At 38.3% G+C, this 13,295-nt stretch overlaps 1 protein-coding gene across 2 annotated transcripts in view; it reads right to left on the reverse strand.

Moving 5' to 3' along the window:
• Nucleotides 1-12,795, reverse strand: part of hgfb (hepatocyte growth factor b) — a 54,812-nt gene extending 42,017 nt beyond the window's left edge. Inside the window, exons 1-5 of one of the 2 annotated variants that reach the window (XM_043713771.2) lie at nucleotides 12,658-12,795; nucleotides 8,550-8,706; nucleotides 4,302-4,414; nucleotides 2,635-2,749; nucleotides 457-599 (exon numbers count right to left, since the gene is read on the reverse strand). In XM_043713771.2, coding sequence (XP_043569706.1) covers nucleotides 457-599; nucleotides 2,635-2,749; nucleotides 4,302-4,414; nucleotides 8,550-8,706; nucleotides 12,658-12,709 — 580 coding nt within the window. In that variant the 5' untranslated portion in view covers nucleotides 12,710-12,795. Of the gene's footprint in view, nucleotides 1-456; nucleotides 600-2,634; nucleotides 2,750-4,301; nucleotides 4,415-8,549; nucleotides 8,707-12,439; nucleotides 12,538-12,657 lie in introns of those variants that run through there. The other variant, XM_043713774.2, reaches the window with a different exon arrangement.
• Between the last annotated feature and the right edge of the window lie 500 nt (nucleotides 12,796-13,295).

The raw sequence follows: 13,295 nt of genomic DNA on the forward strand, positions 1-13,295 counted from the left end.
AAAAAAGAAATATTTTGGTCAAAGTTTGCTTAAAGCAAAATACATTTTTATTTGAAGTGGTGGCGGATGATGAATTATAACAATGAAGTTGATAATTTCACCATATCACAATGATGCACATCATCAGAGTCAGATGTGCCCCAAGAAAAGTTTTTCAATGTTCTCAAACTGACCACAATCCAGACCCATCACTTTGTGCATCAGGTCTTGTGAACTACTACACTTTTGCAAACAGGGATTCAAATTCTTTACATAAAATCACAAGGTTTCAGAGCCTGCCCCTTCATCTGGTGAAATCTTCACTTGATGAAGGGGCAATCTCCAAAAGCTTGTGATTTCAAATAAACCTGCTGGACTATAACCTGGTGCCATGTGACTTCTGACTTTGTCCACCCCCAGTCCAACACTGTGACCTCCACATCAAACACTGTGTAAACCTCAAGGAGAGGATCTCACCTTCTGAACATTGTGGAATAGCACAGCTCTCTAGCCGAATTCTTGGGTGCATTGTGAAGCACCATGGTCCTCCTTCATCATCTGTTGGATTCCTGCAGTAATTCTCTTTTAGATTTTTATTGCGATTGTTCGAAGGCAAAAACCTAGTTGGACAGACAAAAGGCCTCTCATATTAAAGACATATTGAACCTGCACTCCGTCAAAAAACTATGAAATCTATCCATTTAAGTTGTGTAATCAACTAAAACAAGTATCATCTGGATTTGATCAATCTCCAATACTATGTCCTCTTACCCATGGGAACTGTGTTTTAAATGTAGTTCAGACCCATAGAATAAAATGCTATGCCATCTCGAAGAGTGCAAACTTATAAATTAAGTGAAACTGTTTTAAATGTAGTTCTACAAATGCAGTTAATTGCACAGAAATACACTATTAGGCTCAATTGGCACTACGATTAAAACTCCATCCAAAATTGTCAAAAGTTCTGCCACTGCAAGAGAAGAAGAAATTGCCATCCTTAAATATATTCTCATGCTTCTGAGGTTGAAGTTAAAATTAACTAGTGAGTTTTAACCTGCACTTGACCCAAGTAATAAGTCAGCCTAAAAAACAACTGATACCAACACATGATACATGAAATATTTCACCTCAAAAATGGATATTCTTCCATTTAAAAGACAGTAAGAAACATTTCTCAAAAGAAAATGTGTTGATTTTTGTTAAAAAAAACATCAATAGCTGATTTTTTTTTAAAAAAGTATTTCATGTTTGCTAACCAAATTCAATATACTAAAAATCACTTGATATATTTTCTCATCATTGCATTACTTGGTCCTTAAGTATTGTTTAATGTTCACGTTTCTTTAACATTAATACTGGCCTTTTCAGAAAAAAAGTCATGCGACCTTAACACTTGTGTCATCAAGTGTCTTATATGTGATAAATAGAAAGGACTGTTTTGATTATGGTAACTGAATAGTTACCAAGGAATTAAACAAGGTTAATTAAAAAAGGACAGGAAAAGTCCTCTTCAAGTCGGCTAAACAAGTGAAAAGCCTGGGATGTTTTAAGTGAGGAGTGTGTTCCATCTCTTCAGAGTCAGACAGTTAAGTGCTTCCCCTAATAAAGTACAAAAATGACAATCATTGATCCACTCGAGCAAAAACCAGTTAATCCACAATTCCGGATTTCAAATTCAATTTATGATATTTGAATAAGAAGGATGGCACTACCAGTGAAAATTGCAAAATGACTTTGCGTGTTAAGTTTTGAATCATGTAAAAAAGAGAGAACTAATTTTTAAACAAAAAAAAAGGTACAAATCAGTGCTTTCAATGGAGAGAGATTTTTTGTTATATGCTCTGATAATCCACTTTGGAAATTATCTAAAATGGTTGCTTTACTTCAAGTCGGGGTCTTGTCATCTCGAGATGTTCCATTCAAATGACTGACTCACCAATCTATGGTGGCAAAGTCAAAATTTGCTTGCAGGTTATCTGCATTTCCTCAAACATCACAGAAAAGGCTTTAAAAGACAATTGTGCTAAGAACACTCAGCATATTCCTCCATAAGCGATTCAAAGTTATTAGTAGATTCTAAAAACACACTGGATTTCTCTTCCAAAAGACTGCCTTGACTATACAAAAGATATCGAACATACACAAAGAAGAACTGAAATTTTTCTTCAAGGACTAATTTCCTCCAGTGATGTTCATCTAGAATTCCTGAAAATTGCAGAATTTACTTTTCCCAAAAAAATGTGCACCATAGAATAAGCATCATAAAAAGGGGGTGTTTCAGCATTTTGCAATTTTATAGCTTAGTTAATTACAGCTATTTTTTTCTCCAAGGCAATCCTGAAATGGTCCAATGGCAACTGCCAAATTAATTTGGCTGAAGCTCAGAAATTGCTATATTTTTAGACAAATGGATCACTAAGCCAGCTAAATTTAAACTCCTTATATTAAAAAAAATCCTCAACTCTAACTAACAGAATGTGTTGGCATTGGATTCAGACAGTAAAGCTACTTTGCCACAGCTAAACAATTCAACATCCTCAGCAAGAAGATTGCACAAAACAGAGTTTGCTTGGAAGAAATAACAAGGCAATAATTAGTGGCTTAAATCAGTAACCCTCACATTCCATGAACAAACATTAAATAATAGCATGTTACCTATGGTCATGTGGGATTGTTGAATTCCAGTGTTGACAGGTCTGACCACTTTCTGTCACTGACTTTGTACCCCTGTAGTTTTTACCTTTTCCAATAATACATTCTCTAATGTAATCTGCAGGAGAGAGATAGGTTGTTAAGTTTAGTCTCCTGTCCAGTAAAGGAATTCCATTGATGCAATAAGCACTAAAGCAAAGAACTTCCCAATACAGTGAACAGGTTCTCTTTAGATTATAACAGGTCATGGAAAATAAGCAAGAATTTCATCCGACAGAAATCCACTCAAGTTACACAGGGGTCTATTTTCTGGATAGCTGTACAATAGCCTTGAAAAATTTGGGACAGGGAACATACACACACGATCTACCATTTGACAATGAACAAACATGCAACCTACCATCCTAAGCACTGAGAATATAGGACATTACATCTGGAGGATTTCTAAGATAGCCCTTCAGCATTGAGTGATTTCAAGAACAGTTGTTTTTATGCCGGTTGCTACTTTCAATGGCATTGCATGGAGGGAGCAAGTCGGGCTGATTAACAGGCAGCTTGCCTCAATCGTGTACTGCTGCCAAGATTCAATACATTTCTGGCCTGAACTGACTAGCCTGACAAAGAGCATCTTGCAGAGAGTTATATAAAATTCATGCCATGTGTTGCAGAGACAGCAGCTACCATCCAGCACTGGGCTGAAAATGGATTATCTGAATTGACCTGAAAGCTGGCATATTTGTGTAAGGAGTGGTATAAAGGGCTATCTTCATCACCACTTTAGCAGGCTTGCAACAAGAGGGCATGATGTTGGATTGCCCTGGATAAATATCTCTTACCTTGGTATCTGCTTAAGAATGGGGCGTCACTGTTAATCCCTGCCTGTTTAGTCATGAATTTTTATTCACAAACATTCACGCCCTCCACCACTGTCACAGTAGCAGCAATGTCCCCAGCTACAACCTGGAATATAACAACTCAGCAAGACTCCTTAACAGAACCTTCCAAACCCACAGCCATGTCTAACTAGAAGGACAAGGGCAGCAAATATAAAGAACACTGGGTCACTGGGTCCGAGTCCTGGAACTCCCTCCTTGACTGCATGACAGGTCTACCTGCACCAAATGGACTACAGCGGCTCAAGAAAGCAGCTCATCACCACCTTCTCAAGGGCACCTGAGGATATCATAAGTATTGGCTCAGCCAGCGATGTCTACATCCCATAAATCAGTAACCGAAGGAATCCACTTCTGTTTGAATTCTATTTGTTCTACTCCCCATACCCATTCCTTTGCAAATAACCAAGTTAGAAGACTGGCCACAAATAATTCTGTTCCATGGGGACTATCTGAAGCCAATCACTGCTCAAGCTCTGTAAACAATTTTAACAACTTAAAACTGAAATATAATAGAGTTCAAATCCACTGAAAGCTGTTAGACTACAACAAGTTACTTGAAATAATTCCCAAGATACAAGAAGATTTGATATGCCAATAATTAGTTTACTAGCGTTTTTGGGATAATCTACTGAAGTCTAAAATCACATATTGACACTGAAGGATCTGTAAACAGGATAGCACACTGGGGGTAGAAATTTCAGTTATGTTAACCTCCTTTCAAAATGCAGCTGAACCAAAATGCCAACTCTTTGGAAAACGTATGCACATTTTTACCTTTTCTCTCATAAAGATCAAATGCTTTGTCCGGTTTTCCTTTTACCCCTTTTGTTTTGCTGTTAAACGACAGCCAATAACACCGCTTCTCACTTTTACCAAAATAAAAGGCCCTGGGGAGAGAGCAAATACAAGTTAGGCTGAACACTTTGGGTAAAACTGGACCAGACAAGTCTCATCCAGAAATATGAACTTCTGTAATAAGTTGAGCAACCTCTGCATCTATGTTTTATAGAGGCACAAAATAATAGATCTCTCCTAAAACAGACTCAGGATGAACAGGTTATTAAAAACACAGCAATTAAAAAGTCCTAGAATAAAGAATCTAGTCTATTTTAATTTCTCATGGAATATGCACATTGCTGATTGGGCCAGCATTTGTTGCCACTCCCTAGTTGCCCGTGCAAGCTTGGGGGTAAACATCCTTCTTGAACCACTGCAGTTGGACCCAGAATGCTGGTAGGGAGGGAATTCCATGATTTTGGCACAGCGACCCAGAAGGAACAGTGATATATTTCCATATCAGGATGGAGAGTGATTTGAAGTGGGACTCAGTGTAGTGGCTTTCCAATGTAACTGCAGCCCTTGTCCTTTGAGATGGGCGTGGTCATGGGTTTGGAAAGTGCCAAGTCTCTTCGGTGAATTTCTGCAGTGTATTTTGGAGATACTACACACTGCTGCTACTGAGGGTCAGAGATGGAGGGAGTGGAGGTTTGTGGATGTGGGGCCAATTTGGTCATGCTTTGTTGGTTGTGTACCAAAAACAACTGGTGAAACTAACGTGAAGGATTGCAAAATCATCCAATTTACATTCACCTGAATTTGAGCTTCTGCAATCCTTTACACCATTTTAAAACATATTCCAGAATGTACAGCCCCACCTACAAAACTGGACTTCCTCCAGGATGTATCAATCACCACTGGGAGTTTATATCCATTGCACCCTTTTGTGGGTCTTCAAAAAAACTTTAAACATTAAGTTATATTTTTTTGGATTGTACTAAAGAGAGCCAGCAGGGACTTGACAAACCAACCAACCAACCTCTGCCTTTTCTGTAAAGGCTGACTTTTACAACAGGAATACGCACAGACATCATTTTGATGTTAACCACTGTTCTACAATATAACTAATGAATGGTCTTGTATGTTTTTAGAAACTATTTGCAGCAATTTACAAACAAGTTACTTGCAGATGTGCATTTAGAATACTTCCACTCAGTCCTCTGAGCCTGCTCCACCATTCAATAAAATCAATTTTAATCTCACCTCTACAATGCTGCATATCCCTGATCACCTTTCATCACCTTGGCAATTAAGAACCTAACAATGCCTTAAAAATATTTGAAGATTCTGCATCAATTCCTTTTCCAGGAACACACTCAACCCTCAAAAAAAAAGTTTCCTCATGTCTGTTTAAAAATAAGGAGTCACCCATTTAAAACAACTGGCCCTCGTCTTAGATCCTCCCACAAGAGGAAACATCCTTTCAACGTTGGCCCAGTCAAGTTCCTGCATGATCTTATATGTTTTGATCAAGTCACCTCTGACTCTTCTAAAGCCCAGAAGATACAGACATCATCTGACTCACCTTTCCCAATAAAGCTATCTGCTCATCCCAGGTATTAGTCCAGCAAACCTTCTCAACTACTTCCAATTCATTAACATCCTTCCATAAGTTCAGTGATCCGTACAGTACACAGCACTTGAATTGCAGTCTTACCAATGTCCAATGTAATATTCAATTCTCCTCACAATAAAATATTCCATTCTTATTAGTTTTCTTGAATACTTGCTGCATATTAACCTTCTGTGATGCATGCACAAGAACACCCAAATCTCTCTGCATCCTTTCACTATTTAATTTATGCTTCTTTTTTATTCTTTTTGCCAAAGTGGACAATTTTACACTTATTCATTTGTATTCCATTTGCCCACTCACTGAATCTACATCCCTTTATAGGCTTATGTCCTATTCACAGCTCAACTTCATAACCATTGTTGTGTCATCAGCAACTTTAGCTTTCTGTCCCATTATCCAAATCATTCATATACATTGTAAAGAGCTGAGGTCCCAGCACCAACCCTGTGGCACACTTGGCCCCATTTGCCCATCTGATTTGATTTACTGTGTCACATGTATCCAAGTACAGTTCTGAGGAACAGTCATCAGACATGAAATGTTAACTTTGATTTCTCTTCACAAATGCTGCCAGACCAGCTGAGCTTTTCCAGCAACTTCTGTTTTTGTCACTGGTGTACAGCATCCATAGTTTTTTTTTCCCAGTTTTTGTTTTGGAATTCCACAGGAATCATTAATGGGATCCTTGTTTTTCCCTGATGTAAATGATCTAGATCTTGGAGTTTATGGGACAATTTTCAAGATTGTGGAAACATTATAAACTGAGAGGAAGCCAGTGTAGAACTTCAAAACGCCATTGACAATTTGGTGAAATTTGCAGGTATGTAACAAATGAGGCTCAATGTGGAGAAGTATGAAGCGATACACTTCGGAAGAAAAACCACTTGACCAATGGTCCCCTTTCCATAGTGTTTCTGGCTAAATGCCCTTATTCCTCCCCAAAATAATTCTCAGCTTCTCTCTGCCTCCTCAACAGTTTTGCTCATGTCTTTTCACATCTCTTTCTATTCTTAATCCTACCAAACTCTACTCCCTGCAGCATCATGGATTCTTACATTCTAAAACTCTTGCTATAACTAATACTGGATTGAAATTTTTGCTCATTATGGATTGGTTTTCCAATCTCACATGACACCTTCCATTCAGTATATAGAAGTATCAGTTCGTTACTACAGAGTGCTGAGGCTGGGCGCAGTGTGCAAAGGGTATGGTTTATACAGAAATTTGTCCACAAACATAAATACGTGGCAGTGTCTTAATGTGCTCAAACAGAAACAGAAAATGAAAAAACCTGACAGGTCTGGCAGCATCTGTGAAAACAAAGACTGAGTAAACATTTCAAGTCCAATATGACTCATCTTCAGAAGTGAAGAGAGATGGAAAGGTGATGGGATTTGGACTGATGAGATAAAAGGGAAAAATCAGCTGATACAAAAGGGCAAGGTCAGGGGCGAGATTAAGCATGAATGGCAAAATAAAGGATAAGTCTGTCTGACAGAATAAGTATGTAAACAAGATACAGATTGGTACTTGGTAAAACAAACCAAAGGGAAGACAGAGTTCACCATATGAAGTCATTGAACTCAATACTAAACCCAGAGGCTTCAATGTGATGAAACAGAAGAGGAGGTGTTGTCTCTCAAGCTTATACTGGGCTTCACTGGAGCACTGCAGTAGACCAAAGAGAGTGATATGAGCACAAGAGCAATGTGGGAAATTAAAATGGCACATAACTGGAAGGTCACAGTCATGGTAAGAATCAGGGTGTCTTTAGATCAAATTTTGCCTCTGAAGCTCAAATACTTGGCTTGACACAGAGATATAATGGCCTGTGGAAAGAATCGGATAAATCAAATTATGTGCCTAATTCATTTTTCTCTTGTAGATGTGGTAAACTTCTTCTTAAAAAAACAACCTAAACAGGATACATTTTGGCACACACACAATGTAATTATGATGGTTCATGAGGAAGTTATAAACTACTTTTCACTAGATTCTTTGTTTTAATTTGGCAAATTTCTAGTATACTAATTCAACGTAAGGAAGGGAAGGACACTTACAATATATTTTAAAAAAGACAATTCATTATATCTCCACGTCATTGCATCAAGTTTATTTTTCATCACAAAAATATATCACCACCACAAAACAACAATTTCTGAAAAATCTCACTCATGCTCCAGAATTATATTTTTAAAAAAAGAACCCCACAGAAGGGATAATAATGCAACAGCTGTCACTCATGGCACTGAAGTGAATTACTGAAGCCAGTTTCTGAAGTCAGTACAAACAGGGATCCAGTCACTGGGTGCCATTTTGACAAGGGAAACTATAGGGTACAAACTTGCTTTTGGATACCTTTCTATTTGTAGATAATTCTTAACTTTTCCCCATGCAGACTCACCTTGATGTTCCTTGTGCATTTGAAAGGAGAGAATGAGGTGGTAAGTTTAGAAGTTGTAAAGGTTGATATGGCAGCAATTATTAAGCAAGCAGTAGCCCTGCACTGATATCCACCATTACAATCTCCAACCCCATTGTATCGCTAACATGCTCAGCCCCTAAACAGAATTGAATTATTGGCCAAACAGTCTTTGATATCTAATTACCTGCAAACAAATCCTTTGAATTTCATACATCGCTTTGCACATTGTTCAATGTTATCCATTCTTTTTGACTTTTGCTGCAGGGACTTTTTAATCAAAACATGTCCAGAAGTCTTCAGAAAATTATGAAGGGCATTTTTTCTTGTTGTCATTGAATCAACTGATGAGAAAGGAAACAGCATCTTTAAGTATTGATTAAATTAAAACTAAAATTTCCACACTTTACACCAATGCTTATCTGTTGGCAGGACAAGTATAGGACAAACTTAACTTCTGATGTCTGCATTACTGCTCAACAAGAGTCTCTTCATAGTATATTACAGCACATTAACAGATCAAAAAACACCCCAACCATGAACAATCAGCCGAACCCAAAGATGTGTTTACGCCTAATACCCCATAATAGTTGTTTTCTTCAAATAACTATCCTATTAAAAAGAACAAATATATGGAATGTATTTTAAGCAAGCTTTGTGGTAAAGAATTGCACAATCTATTCATCCTCGCTGAAAGTAATCAAAATCATCACATTTTAGTTTCTCTAATCATCACTTTCTGCCTGTTCATAAACTCCCAGTCATCCATAGCATTCTTTCATGGAGGAAAAGCAACTTCAACTTTTCAGGCTTCTCTTTCTAATTGTCGTCTCTCATCTCTGAATGTTTTTATGGACCCTCCTCCCATTGTTTTGATATGATCTTTTACCGATTAGAAGACAGTGACTATTCACAACGTATATTAAACAACTTGGATGAGGGAATTAAGCATAGCAGTTCCAAATCTGCAAACAGCAAAAAGCGAGATGGGAGGGTGAACTGAGGAGGATGGAGAGATGCTTCAGTATAATTTGGACAAACAGTGGACAGGCTGAATTGCAGATACAGTTTAATGTGGATCAGTTTAATGCGAGGTTATCCACTTTGGCAGCAAAACAGGATCTAGATTAGAGTGGTGCTGGAAAAGCACAGCAGGTCAGGCAGCATCTGAGGAGCAAGAAAATCGATGTTTCAGGCAAAAGCCCTTCATCAGGAATAGATGAAGGGCTTTTGCCCGAAACATCGATTTTCCTGCTCCTCAGATGCTGCCTGACCTGCTGTGCTTTTCCAGCACCACTCTAATCTATACTCTGGTTTCCAGCATCTGCAGTCCTTGTTTTTACCTCGCAAAAACAGGATGGCAGACTATTATTTGAATGGCTATAAACAGAGAGGAATGTGCAATGAGACCTGGGTGTCATCATATGCAACAGTTGACAGTAATCATGCAGGCAAAAAAAAGTCAAATGGTATATTGGCCTTCATAGTAAGAGAGTTTGGGCACAGGAGCAGAGGCCACTCCTGAAATATTGCATTCATCCTTCGTCCCCTTATCAGAGGATAGATGTTCTTGCTACAGGGGGAGTATAGTCAAGTTTACCAGATAGGTTCCTGGGATGGCAGGACTGATGTACAAAGAAAGATTGAATCAATTCGGATTATACGCGCTCAAATTCAGAAGAATAAGGGGTCATCTCAGAAATCTATAAAACTTCAACAGGACAAGACAAAGGATATTCCCAATGGCAGGGAAAAATGGAAAATTTTCTCACCCAGTCAGCAGTAAGCCTGTGGAATTCACTATCACAGACAGCAGTGGAGACCAAAATATTGTATAATTTCAAGAAGGACTTGGATACGGCACTTAGGACTAAAAGGGTCAAAGAGTGGGTGGGGAAGAAGCAGCAGGAACTGATTAGAGATCAGACATGATCATAATGACTGGTGAAGCTGCCTCAAAGAGCTGAATTGCATAGTCCTGCTCCTATCTACATTTGACTATCCACATTTCACCAAGTGTTCACAATATTTCATTCTGTATTATAGTCTCTGGCACCTTGCGCATAACAGAGGTAACCGTCTTCTAAATTTCCCCATCTCATTCCAGTCTCCTTTTGTTATGAAGTAGATATGCCACATTTGCTCACCCCTTCAGTCCTTTGGCACAACTTTTAATTCCACAGAAAGTCAAAGTCATAATTCCAATTTTACAACCGATTTGTGGCTTCGACCCCAGACAGAGTTCAGCTATATGGAAGGATTTTTATCAAACATCTAACTCAGCAACTTGCAATAATATAAAAGCAGGATTTCAGGAAATTCCAGATGATTAAGGTATTTTCCCACCACTTTAGGGCAAAGTATAATAGACATGAAAGAGGTAATTAATTACTTTATACTCATTAATCATAATCACTTCAAAGGCATCAGCACTCATTACAACACCATTGTTTCTGGTACAAACATGACAGAAACAATTAGCAAGGTTGACAGAAATAGTGTTAGCCATCAATGAGGGATTTACATGCAGCATCCAACATTCAGAACTTACGTGCTAGTTAAAAAGGCACAGCAATTGATGCCAGGTATCCAAAACAAATTCCAATTGTAAATATGCAATCCTGTCATCATGAAGTTATATCAAGAAAAATGTAATTGGCTCTTTGCTGCCAATCCATATTCAGTATAAACAAAAGAAAAATCTGCAAACAAATTAAGATGGGAAACTAAAGCATAACTTCCATCTGAAACATTAAGGTAAACCACATGGCATATCTGCTCTCTTTCCCATTGATGCACAGTTCCAATTAGTCTGCGGTCTCTCACAGTTGATCACCACTCTTCAGCATTGGGTTGTATTTCAGACTGTCAGGAGGTCAAGAGCAGGACAACCAAATAAGCCATGGCTTTCAGAGTCTGAACACTAGCTGGAACAACAGACAAGGCAGGAAAATCTCTCTCAATAAAATAACCAAAATTCAATAACAAACTCAAACATTCCCTACAGAAAATTAAAACAGTGGCAGTTGTGGATCACCATTAAACTTCAAATTGATAACTAATATAATGACAAAGGAAACAGTTAGCTCAGATAATACTACTTTCACCTGCATTTATTTTAAACCAACTGAAGCCACAATTCATAATGGAGAGGGAGTTATAAAATAGTTCAAATTACTTTCTGGAGGAGCAATGTTTTTTTGAATTGGGCTTTTTTTAAAAAGCTGTTTATATGTTAGCTGTCAGTAATCATGTTCAAGGAGGAGAGGTGGTCACCCCACAATTATCACTACAGTATTATAACAGGCTTTGTTGGTCTTTACATTTCGACCACAGAGCATTCCTTCAGTTAAGTTAAAACAGCTCAATGAAAGGCAGCATCTATTTGCTGTTAATCAGGGTTGCCTCTAATTTAAATTGGTGCTCGAGGAAGGAAACAGTCTCACCAATAAATGAGAGTTAAAGGGAATAAAACTGTCTTGAATGTCCTTTTTCTGCTTTTCTCCATGTTGGAAAGGAAGGGAATATCATCTGAAAAGCTGAGGAGGATGTATGTTCAAGTAAGCTTTATTCTACTCCTATCCTATTACTGTCCCTCTGGGGAAAAGGGAAACTTTACTTTTAAACATTAATGTTGACCGGAAGCTCTATCACCCTTGTAAGAAAACTCCAACCTTCCAATTACCTGGAGTAATCACTTCCACACACAACAGAGTAACTTTACTCAACTCCACCTTTTCAAAACAAGCTCATACAAACAGAACAGGAAGCCGTTTTTAAAACAGCGACAGCAACTCTGCCACTGCGTACAATTATAAAACCAGTGCTTTATATTTAAATACTTATCTTTCTCAAATTCGAGAGTTTCAGAAATACCCAACAAGACTGTCTCCCTGTGAAGCAAGAGATCAGTATTTCACACAGAAATTCTCCAGCCTCTGTAGTTAGATTTGAGAGACAAACAAATCCAGACCACGTTCGCTAACATAGATGGAAAGATATGAAGGTTGAATCGCACGGGGCTCCTTTTAGACCGCTTTTAAATGTCTAAATAAACAGTTACTTAAAAGATCGGACCATTGCAATTAACAATTATTCAAGCGCCGATTCCAGGTCAGGGAGCTGTCGTTCCTTAATTGATTCAAGAGCCCTCAACACTCGAAAGCGCAATGGTTATTGTGCATGCGGAATTTCCCCGCTGTCATCACACACGTCCCGTTGAATTTCCTCTAGCTTCCTACCAACTGTCTTTTCACAAGAGAAAGACATGCACACAAAAAGCAAAACATTCCAACCTGCCAACATGAGGGTGGAGAGGAGCAGTAAGAGCCTGATTGTCCCCATCATGGTGACTGCCAGCAATAGATGTGAGCACTGAATGCTCCTCCAAGGGTTTTATTCTCTCCTGGAGTGTTTGGAAAACATTACTGGAAAAATACATTTTTGTCCGTAAAAAACTACTCTCAGGAGGCCAACCAATCCTACCACATCCCCGCCCCCTCCCAATCTCCACCAATTATCAGCCTGCTCTCTGGTTTCGGACTATTTCATCAATCTAACAAAATTAGAAAGTGAAGATAAGGATCAGATTACGGCAGTTCTGAGGGAATTCCTGGCAATTTAAAGGAATGTTTAAAACAAATCAGCATTGTTTCAGGCAATAATATCCAAACCATGGTCCTCTTGGTATTACAGCTCACAATGCTTCACCAATGACCCAGTATATAGTTACCTGTGTCTGATCGTTCCTTATATAGTATCACCCATCACCTTGGTTTGGGTACAGAATACATTTGCAATACCAGTTAATCTGCTCAATCCAAAGTTGTATTATATTATTTAGACTGTTTATTAAAAGCTTACATGTTTGCTAATAGCCAAGCGATGTTAAAGCTTGTCACTAAAATTTAAGGTCTTATTTAATTTTGCTATA

This window comes from Chiloscyllium plagiosum, unplaced genomic scaffold (assembly GCF_037043375.1).
Source record: "Chiloscyllium plagiosum isolate Xiang-an unplaced genomic scaffold, Cpla_swu_hap1 HiC_scaffold_23, whole genome shotgun sequence".
Classification (NCBI taxonomy): Eukaryota; Metazoa; Chordata; class Chondrichthyes; order Orectolobiformes; family Hemiscylliidae; genus Chiloscyllium; species Chiloscyllium plagiosum.